The sequence below is a fragment of the Carassius auratus genome, chromosome 7 (assembly GCF_003368295.1).
Source record: "Carassius auratus strain Wakin chromosome 7, ASM336829v1, whole genome shotgun sequence".
In the NCBI taxonomy this organism is placed as follows: domain Eukaryota; kingdom Metazoa; phylum Chordata; class Actinopteri; order Cypriniformes; family Cyprinidae; genus Carassius; species Carassius auratus.
Genome location: NC_039249.1, coordinates 14,570,746 through 14,581,672, shown reverse-complemented (window position 1 = coordinate 14,581,672; position 10,927 = coordinate 14,570,746). Strand labels below are relative to the sequence as shown.

The 10,927-nt window shown below is 44.4% G+C and overlaps 1 protein-coding gene across 3 annotated transcripts; it reads left to right on the top strand.

The window, feature by feature from the left end:
• Positions 1-2,907: 2,907 nt before the first annotated feature.
• LOC113106036 (uncharacterized) lies at positions 2,908-10,148 on the top strand. 3 transcript variants are annotated; one of them, XM_026267563.1, is made up of 2 exons: positions 2,908-3,055; positions 3,328-10,148. In XM_026267563.1, exon 2 carries the CDS (start codon positions 3,566-3,568, stop codon positions 9,485-9,487), a length of 5,922 nt encoding a protein of 1,973 aa, XP_026123348.1. In that variant the 5' UTR covers positions 2,908-3,055; positions 3,328-3,565; the 3' UTR covers positions 9,488-10,148. The 3 variants fall into 3 exon arrangements, 1 of the variants encoding a protein (XP_026123348.1); XR_003292442.1 differs by lacking the exon at positions 2,908-3,055 and having other exon boundaries at positions 3,066-9,687; positions 9,964-10,148; XR_003292441.1 differs by lacking the exon at positions 2,908-3,055 and having other exon boundaries at positions 3,066-9,687; positions 9,960-10,148.
• The last annotated feature ends 779 nt before the right edge of the window (positions 10,149-10,927 follow it).

Here is a 10,927-nt window from a genome sequence, read left to right as displayed (position 1 = left end):
AAATTAGATTTTTCAAAACTCACAGTAAAAACATTAGCAAAAGATTATTATTTCTGTTATTTTGAACTTTCTATTGAATCCTGAAAAAGGAACAATAAGGGTTTCCACAACATAAAAAGTAATGTATTTATTTCTTGAGCACAAAATCAACATGATTTCTGAAGGATCATGTGACACTGAAGACTGGAGTAAAGACTGCAGCCATTAGGGGGAATGTGACCTTACCATCGCCAGGGTTCATATTTTCAAAACATGCACAAGTAACATGCACCAGGCCTGTTATAAAATAATTTCGATATCTACTGGGATAGAAACAAACAACAAAGAGGAGGCAAGGGTGGAAATGGGAACTGACCTTGTTATGAATCACAGTCTCTACTTGAGAGAGCCTGGACACTGAACAGAGGATTCAGCTGAATGTAAGCAGATCTACAATGGCTTCAGTCTCAATCTTTGAGAACTTGCACAGACATAACCTGTGTCTCCGGCAACCTAGACTGCAGTATTTACTACACACATTTAATGATATAACAATTAATGTCTATGTTTTTTGACCAGAGCACAAAATGCTCAATTCCTGGTAAAAGTTATACCAAGAACTAAGTCTGCTCAAATTTCGTGGAATCGGGACATTCATAGAGCAGGGGAACTGGCTCAAAACACCCACAGTTGAGAAGCTTAGCCTTTGGAGCAAGCTCAGAATCCCGGGAGATTAACTGGTAATCATGCTTATCTCATTAACTGCATTTATTGTTTTTGGAAATAGGAGTGTGGACTTTTTGATAGCTGAAACATAATAAGGAATAAATGGGACACATTGTCACACACCACATCACATTGTGTCCTGTGATTAACAAAGCAGCGCTTGGTTCAGAATTGATGAGAACTTTGTTCCTAAACAATGCAAATGGTCCTTGCAAGTAAACACTATAAATATAAGTGCCCTATTGTGTAATAAACAGAGAAAAGAACAGTCTCGCTACCAGCTGCCGCAATTTCAGAAAAGCATTAATCATTAAAAAGAAAAAGAAAATGTTTACAAAAATGTCTGCTGTTCATTATGTCTTTTTTCAGTTTTCATAGATTGTGCAATCTTTCATACATCAGAATTTTCTTTTCCAACCACTGAATGATTGTGAAGTAAGTAGCTGGGATTTGTTTAACCTTTTTTGTTTAATCTTCATTGTTTTCATCCTTGATACAAGTAATTTTACCAGACCATGATTTTAAACTAAAGGTTGTTAGGGACAATGTGTTCAATGCCAACTTCTTGATTTAGAAGGCAATACATAAACACAAGAAAAAAAAATCTAATCTTCTTCTTGGTCTCCAGGCCATGGTCTAGCAGTTACTGCTTTCAAACGATGAGATTTAGTGCACACATTGGTGATGCAAGTGCAAGTCTGCAACAAGTTTACATAATTTGGCAAATCCTGTTCCCTTCAGAATATACTGAGAAAGAGTTGAGATTAACAACGCTGGTGGTGTCCTGAGGCAAAAGTTCATCCATTTCTAAACGGGAAAATTACTTAAATAGGGGAAAAGAAACTCAAGATGTTTCACACACTACTAAACTTAAACCTATCTGAAGGTCTGGGTGTGGATGTTGTTTAGGACACAAAACCTAAAAGGGGAACAACTCTGTTAAAGGGGAATCACACTTCTTTTTTTCTTTTACACAAAGTAGGAAATTACTTACTGTGATGACGTGACATTTCTACAGTGACCAGTTCTAAAGAAATCTTAAAAGGAAAATCCTGAACTGTTAATGACATTTTTTATTCCGAAGCACTACTTCCAAGATGTATTGGTTACAAAGCCATTTGCAGTGACTGTACGGTCTGACACGTTTAGATGTAAGGCTCATATAGGCGATACAAGTTCAAGTCTGCCACTGTTAGTTAACATAGCAAAACCTAAATTAAACAAGATACTGGACCCAATGTCCTAGAGTTGAGAAATTTGGCCCAGAGGAAAGAAAAGCAAAGAAAATTCTGAGAAAGACGGAAGATTAATAATGCTAGTGGTGTCCTGAGGCAAGAGTTCAGCCAAATCCGAAAGTAAAATTACTCAAAAAAGGGAAAAGAAACTCACAAATGTTTCACACACAAGTCAACTCATGGGTGGCAGTCAGGTTTTTAGGACACAGGGCAGGAGATTGTGATTGAAAGGTAACAATAACACACCACTAACATAAATAAACACCCATCCAGTGTTACCTCACAGTTGCTCTCATTCAACATACATGGACTGTTCACAAGATTTTACATTGCAACACTTCATGTTCTCAGAAGTATTTGTATGTACAACTGATGACTAAAACATTTAAAATTAGGTTTAAAATTCAATTAAAAAAAGCTGCTCATGACAAATTTCAGTTGCTTAAAAGCTTAGCATTTCAAAACCTTTGCAGGTGTTTTAAGGCCATGGTGTCATTTGCCAATTCCCCTCAGGAGATAGGAGTGCTGCGCACAGTCTCAGTGCTGCAGATGTTCAAATCCAGCACAGGACGCTTGCCAACATCAACACACTAAGTTCCTAACACTAAGCATACTTGGAGTGATGGAAAATGGTAATGTTTGTCCTGACCAGACTCACTAGGCTAAAGAAGTAAATCCAAAAACTTGTAAAGATCCTTGTTGTCTACAGAGGGTCAGGGAGCTCGAAGAATTCATAAAAAAAAATCTTAATTTGTGTTCTGAGGATGAACAGAGGTCTTACGGGTTTGGAACAACATGAGGGTTAGTAATTAATGACAAAATTTAGATTTTTGTGTGAATTAACTACCTTTAATTATAGGAAGATGAAGCACACTGTCCAGAACACTAAAAGAAAAACATGTATAATATGTTATAGCGTATAAAATTAACATATTTTTCCTTAATATATACATGCACATGTGTTCTAAATTCCCTATGTGTGTTTATAGTGGAAGGACTATTATTATGAATGTGTGCCGCTAGTTTATGTGAGTTCCGCTATTCCGGTTTCACTTTCATTTTCAATAGCCGATTGCTCCGCCATTTTCATCAGGTGTTAATGTGCGTGATTAAATGTAAGTTTATTTAATCATTCCTGATTATAGGTCAGCTATGTTAATTTCGTTGTTGTGTTTAAATACTCAACTTGTGTAATCGAACTTTACATTGTTTATAATGTTGTTATATTTAAGATATACAGTGATTCAAATGTGTATGCTCACTACCGTTAATCCTCTCATGTTGATTAATGTATAATGTGACAGTAGAAAGTTGTTAGTTCCATTACACGTCTGTAATTTACATTTAGCAGATGTAAACTGATGTTTGTTTATTCTGTTTATTTCAGAAAGACCACATTTAACACTTTGTGGCCATAACTTGTACAATATCCAGTCTAATTGGAGCAATGTTGTGCCATCTGCTGTGAACCCTAAAATACTTCAGATAAAGAGTTGAACAGTGCCCTGTCTCCTGTCACACTTCTTACCGGAGTCCCGTGGTGGATTAGCATCAACACCCCTACCGATCTATCAGTCCCGTTCATTTTGGTCCTTCGAGCCGGATGCTATATTCACTTCGGTGATATGGAGCAACAGAGCCTACTTCATTCCCCTGATACGACACACGGTGTTCGCACACAGGCGAGAGCACGTCAGCTTTCCACACGTCTGCAAGCTTATGATGTAGCCTTGCCGAAGTCTCTCATACCAGACCCTGTTCTTCACGAAAGTTCATACCACCTACCAAGGATGGATTCTCCAGCAGCGCAGTTCGACCTCAGTGGACAGGCCGAGCCAGTCTCGACTGTGGAGCAGCTGCCCATGGGTGATCTATCGCTGGTGCAGTATGGAGAAGTGTCCGCTATGAGTCATCAGTTGGATGTTGAGAGATCTGTCGGTCATCTTAGCTCTTCAGTAGCTCCTCCAGGGTATCACAGCCCATCCGAGTGTGATTCATTCAGTAGTGGTGCTGCATCACCCATATTCCAGGTAGATGTACGAGCCCAAACTACTTCACCACCTGTAGTCAGACCAAAGGCTACTGCAGTCTCATCTGTCCCGCTTCCGCATTTAGGCCAGTCATTTCAAGCTCAGACAGCCCACATTGATATTTCTCAGCAGTCAGTTTTGTGGCACGTAACACAAGGCACCCTTCCTGCTGCATATGGTACTACTTCGACATATCGTGGTGCTCCCCCCTTATCTGTACCACATGTAACGCCACAGCAGGGGGTTCTGTTCAGCACAGTAGATTCTACATGTCAGCTTACCTCATCACTGCCACATACTGTTACTTCAGTGAAGCTGCCTTTGACCACTACAGCGTATAGGCCTTTAGTGCCCCCTGTATATCAGTTACAGGCTCACATGCCGAGCCAAGCCACACGGCAGTCGTTCGCTGTCTCTGACCCGTATCGCCCTCCTCTACAGACTGCTGGGTATCACCCTGCTCAGCCTCCCGTCCACACTCCTGTGCAGCCTGGGTATCCCCCTTCAGTGGTTTGCCAACCACCACCTCCTTTTCCGGTTTACCAGCCTCTGCCAGTTACACCCCAGCTACAACCAGTTCCCATTCCAGCCTTGCCTAAGCTTGTGAACGATAGTGAGAGGGAGTTCACAGACCTGAAGATGGCCTTGGATAATCTTCTCAATCCTCACACCGAGCTTACAGAGCACTATAAATACAGGGTACTGATGGAGCAGTTGTTTCTTGAGGAAGCTAGGTTAATTGCCCAAGCATGCCGACATCATCCTGCGCCCTATATGGCAGCTATGATAGCATTGCAACGACAGTATGGCCAGCCTCATCAACTGGCTCAGAGCGAGATCGCAGCCCTGCTGAACTCACCTGATATTAGAGTTGGTGATGCAAAGGCCTTTCAGAGTTTTGCACTCAATGTTGACTTACTAGTTGGTATGCTGATGTCACTCGAGGGGCCACAGGGCCGAGAGCTCTCTTGTACAGGGCATGTCGATAGATTACTCAGTAAGTTGCCCAAACACTACCGAGACAGCTTTATGGAGCATTTACAGTTACGAGGCCGATTGCACACTGACAGCCTTAATCCATATAACCTGCATGACCTTGCTGACTGGTTGAAGGTCAAGGCGGAAGCGCAGCGTTTATCTACCAAGATGGTGCAGCGCTACCAGACAGAGAGAGTACAGGTCTCATGTAAGGACCGCCAGTCTGTACCCAAGCCCCAGACTCGATCCACTGCAGTCTATCATGGAAGTGAACAGCCCATGGAAGCTAGCACAGGGCAGTCTGTCCACACCAATGCTGCTAATTCTCAGTCATCGGCCAGGAGACTGAAGCGTTTGTGTCTGTTCTGTAAGAGTCAGGAGCATTACCTGTCACAGTGTAGTAAAATCACTGAGTGCTCACCTGATCAGATTCTGAAGTGGATAAAGGATGGGAAAAGATGCTGGAAATGTGGACGCACAAGTCATAAATGGGAGGAATGTACTCTGAAGAAGCCCTGCAGGGATTGTGGTAATATACATCTCGGAGTGCTGCATTCCATTGCCCAGGATGGTCCTAGCAGTGTGCTGCTGACAACTTCTCACGAGCGTGCATATCTCACTTCTCCTAGTTTCACGGGTCGTGTGTACTTGAAAGTAGTTCCAGTGCTTCTGTGGAGAGGCAAGAGGTCTATTTCAACTTACGCTATCTTGGATGATGGGGCTCAGCGGAGTATCATCCTTCCTGCAGCTGTCCAGCAACTTGGTATTGATGGAAGAGAAGAGATTATGGCCCTTCGTACCATCCGACATGACATCACAGAATTGAAGGGGCAGTCAATTGACTTGCTGCTTTCCCCACAGTCAAGGCCAGAGGAGAAGCACAGCCTTACAGGTATCTTCACCGCGCCTCTCCTCACGCTTACCGAGCAAACCTACCCCATCAAGAGGCTCCAGCGATGTTATCACCATCTCAGAGGGATCCCCATTCCATCTTTCGCTAGGGTCCAACCCTTAATTTTAATTGGGTCTGATTATCCTACATTAATTACCCCAAAGGAGCCCATCAGATTGGGCCCAGCGGGCGGACCAGTCGCTGTACGCACGCAGCTCGGTTGGGTCCTCCAGGGACCAGATGGATTGCTCCCACATCAGATACCTTCATCTCAGTGTTTGTTCACTTCTCTTACACCACTGCGAGATCCTGTCTATCAGCATGTTGAACGACTCTGGCAGCTTGATGTCCTTCCATCTCGCAGCGAGAAAGTGATAACTCGGTCTAAACAGGATCAGATGGCTGCAGACATGTTGGAGACCAAGACGCGACGAGTAGAAGTTGACGGAGTCTGGCGTTACGCTACTCCACTCCTTCGTGCGCCGAACGCTCCACCGCTGAAGGGGACTATGGAATCTGTTTTGTCCAGCCTCAGGAACACTGAGAAACACCTGAGTAGAGACCCTGAGAGGGCTAAGGTGTACGAAGCTGAAATACAGAAGCTCCTTGATTCAGGGTATGTTGTCAGGGTACCATCAGAAGGCCAGCAGGTAGACGAGGAGTCGTGGTTCATACCACACCACCTCGTGCAGCATAATGGCAAATACAGGTTGGTCTTCAATTGTTCCTTTGCCTACCAAGGTATGTCTCTTAACCAGCAGTTGCTTCCAGGTCCTACCCTCGGTGCCTCACTGCTAGGAGTACTTCTGCGGTTCCGGCAGTACGCAGTCGCCATCAGTGGGGATATACGTGGTATGTTCCACCAAGTGAGACTCCTACCGGAGGATAGACCCCTTCTGAGGTTCATTTGGAGGAACATGCGCAGAAAGGACCCGCCAGACATCTATGAATGGCAAGTCTTGCCTTTCGGGACGACCTGCAGCCCCTGCTGCGCCACCTTCGCGCTGCAGATGCACGTTCGCTGCCAGCAGTTCGGCAATGAGGAAGTATTGCAGTCCATAGAGCGGAGCTTCTACGTGGACAACTGCCTACAGAGCCTTCCCACTGCTGAGGAAGCCAAGCGACTAGTTGACAAGATGAGGCCTCTCTTAGCCTCCGGGGGCTTTGAAATCAGACAGTGGGCCACTAATATCCCTTCTGTTGTCCAGCACCTCCCATCTAAGGCTCGTTCAGAGAGCATCGAATTGTGGTTACGGCAAAATCATTCAGACCCATTGGAGCCGGCTCTTGGCTTAATGTGGCACTGCCTAGAAGACAGCCTGGGTTACAGGCATCGTACACTAGCAGAGGATCATCCGACCATGAGGTATATTTATAAGGTCTTGGCAACGCAATATGACCCTCTAGGATTCTCCATTCCTTTCACCACCCATGCCAAGGTTCTCGTTCAGAGACTCTGGAACAAACCGAGAGATTGGGATGATCCGAATCTTCCTGCAGACCTGCTGGAGAAGTGGACCGTATGGGAGAAGGAGCTGCCTGATCTCTATAAGCTCACGCTTCAAAGGTGCTATCTTCCTGCTGACTTTGATGTGGAGAAATCAAAATTAAGCCTTCATGTGTTTGGCGATGCATCCGAGGTTGCCTATGGGTCGGTGGCTTATCTCCGTGCAGAGCAACACAGTAAGATCCACACTACCTTTGTCATGGCTCGCTCTAGGGTAGTCCCCAAGCGTCAACTGTCGATGCCACGTCTCGAGCTGTGTGCAGCATTGACTAGCGCTCAGCTTGCACAGTTTCTCAAACAGGAGCTAACCATTGCCATAGAGACAGTGACATTATGGACTGACTCGACTACAGTACTGACCTGGATCCAGTCTGAGTCCTGTAGATACAAAGTGTTCGTCGGGACAAGAGTGGCAGAAATACAAGAGTTGACTGAGCTCCACTCTTGGCGATACGTTGACTCCTCAAATAACCCGGCGGACGATATTACCAGAGGGAGAACGCTCAAGGAGCTGGCTAACTCTGACATGTGGAGTCGAGGCCCAGGATTCCTCCGTGAACCGCCAGATCATTGGCCAGTCAAGCCCCTTGCAGAGGCCCGAGAGGATACCTCAGAAACAAGGAAAGCTGTTTTCTGTGGATTAGTCACAGACGATCGAAATCCAGACATGCCTGATGCATCTCAATATACTTCTTGGAGTGCCTTAGTCAACGCCACCTACCGGTCCCTCCATGGGGCGGCCGCCCAAGATACTAGTAAAACATCCGTAGAATACAGGAGTGCAGAAGCTCTCATCTTGAGTCAATGTCAGGAGGAATCTTTCCCAGAGGAATTCAAGGCTTTAAAATCAGGGAACCAGGTGCCCACAGCCAGCCGTCTGAACACGCTTGCACCCGAGTTCGACCCTGAGTTCTGTCTAATTCGTGTGGGAGGTAGGCTACGCCGATTGGATGGCTTCAGCAAAACCGAGATACACCCAGTGGTTCTAGATCCCCATCATCAGGTGACAAAACTCATCGTTAAGCACTTCGATGAGCGTCTACTCCATCCAGGACCTGATAGGGTCTTCGCAGAGCTCCGTCGCCATTTCTGGATCCTAAGGGGCAGGCAAGCCATCAAACGACACCAGAGAGAGTGCGTAGAATGTCAGAAGTGGAGAGCTAAGCCGACTCTACCTATTATGTCTGACTTACCCTCAGCTCGCCTAAGATTGTACCAACCCCCCTTCTTCTCTACTGGAGTCGACTGCTTCGGGCCATTCATGGTTAAGATTGGCCGTCGGACGGAGAAGCGATGGGGCGTCATCTTCAAGTGCCTGACAACCAGATGCATTCACCTTGACCTGCTCAGCAGCATTGACACTGATGCATTCTTACTGGCATTAAGGCGCTTCATAGCACGCAGAGGAACCCCATCTGAGATCATATCAGATCAGGGTACTAACTTCCGGGGAGCCGAGACCGAACTGAGAGAAGCTTTCAAGGAGATGGAGCCCAGACTGCAGGAGCAGCTGGCTAGCTATCAGATCACTTTTAGGATGAATCCTCCCGCCGCACCCCACTTCGGAGGCGCATGGGAAAGGGAGATCCGATCTGTAAAGTCTGCACTGCGAGTAGTCATCGGGAGTCAGTCTGTGCCTGAAGATGTCCTACAGACTGTACTGATCGAAGTAGAGGGTATCATGAACAGCAAGCCCTTGGGATACGTTTCATCCGACGTGGCAGACTTGGATCCAATAACCCCAAATATGCTTCTCATGGGGCGGCGAGACGCCTCGCTTCCCCAGGTGGTCTACACCCCTGAGCCCTTGTCCAAGCGTCGCTGGCGTCATTCCCAGACTATCATCGATCATTTCTGGTCTTACTTTACACGACACTACCTACCGGGTCTCCAGACTCGCCAGAAATGGCAGCGGGTAACTCAAGATCTAGCTGAGAACACGGTGGTCATGATAATCGACCCGCAGCTTCCCAGAGCCCAATGGCCAATTGGTCGGGTTGTCAAACTGATACCCAGTGCTGATGGACATGTCAGGTCAGCTCAAGTACAGGTCAATGATCGCCTATACCTACGACCTGTGGCCAAACTTGTCAGACTCCCGGCACTACCGGACGGAGGTGAAGCGGACTCCAATGACTAGGGAATTTATCATTAGACATATTAGCTATGCTAATCTGGGGGCGGCTGTTCTAAATTCCCTATGTGTGTTTATAGTGGAAGGACTATTATTATGAATGTGTGCCGCTAGTTTATGTGAGTTCCGCTATTCCGGTTTCACTTTCATTTTCAATAGCCGATTGCTCCGCCATTTTCATCAGGTGTTAATGTGCGTGATTGAATGTAAGTTTATTTAATCATTCCTGATTATAGGTCAGCTATGTTAATTTCGTTGTTGTGTTTAAATACTCAACTTGTGTAATCGAACTTTACATTGTTTATAATGTTGTTATATTTAAGATATACAGTGATTCAAATGTGTATGCTCACTACCGTTAATCCTCTCATGTTGATTAATGTATAATGTGACAGTAGAAAGTTGTTAGTTCCATTACACGTCTGTAATTTACATTTAGCAGATGTAAACTGATGTTTGTTTATTCTGTTTATTTCAGAAAGACCACATTTAACACTTTGTGGCCATAACTTGTACAATATCCAGTCTAATTGGAGCAATGTTGTGCCATCTGCTGTGAACCCTAAAATACTTCAGATAAAGAGTTGAACAGTGCCCTGTCTCCTGTCACACTTCTTACCGGAGTCCCGTGGTGGATTAGCATCAACACCCCTACCGATCTATCAGTCCCGTTCAACATGTGTGTGTGTTTACTGTATATCTACATAATAAATATACACAGTACACATACATATATTATGTAAACAAAAGCTTTTATTTGTGGATGCAATAAATCACGATTTATCGTTTCACAGCACTACACACACACACACACACACACACACAAACACACACAAACACACACAGTAAAGCTCACTATTTAAACAAATTTCTAAAATTCTTGAAACAAAATAGTTAGACAACATTGACCGAAAAGTAATATTTTTTATAGGTTATTGACATTAATTGTATTATTACATATTATTTAAATTGTCAATTATTTATAATTATTCAAAATATAATAACATAATGCAAAATTTTCTCTGAAAATGTGCTATTGAAATTTTGAAAGAAACGTAAAAATAAATAAATAATAATAATAATTTAAAAACAATCTGAAGTGTTCATGCACAAAATGAAGAGTTTTCTTTTCACAAATATGAGGCCATCTATAATGCTTCTTTAATGAGTTAAAGTCTGCTATCTAACATGTCACCACATTCCGGTTCATGTCATGCACTTCAAAGGCCATTGTGTTCATCTGTTTGTTTTTTTTCTTCCTGGACTGTGGGACACAATCACATTGCAGACAATGTATAGTGTATTTATTCCCAGCACTTGCCACTAGAACATCAGGCTGGACAACCAGGGCATTTGTCAGTTGGCAAGCTGAGTTGAGAGGTACAGAGGGGTATGACACACAGGACACGCAAGTTCATCCAAAATAACAGTCTTTCATAGAATGAA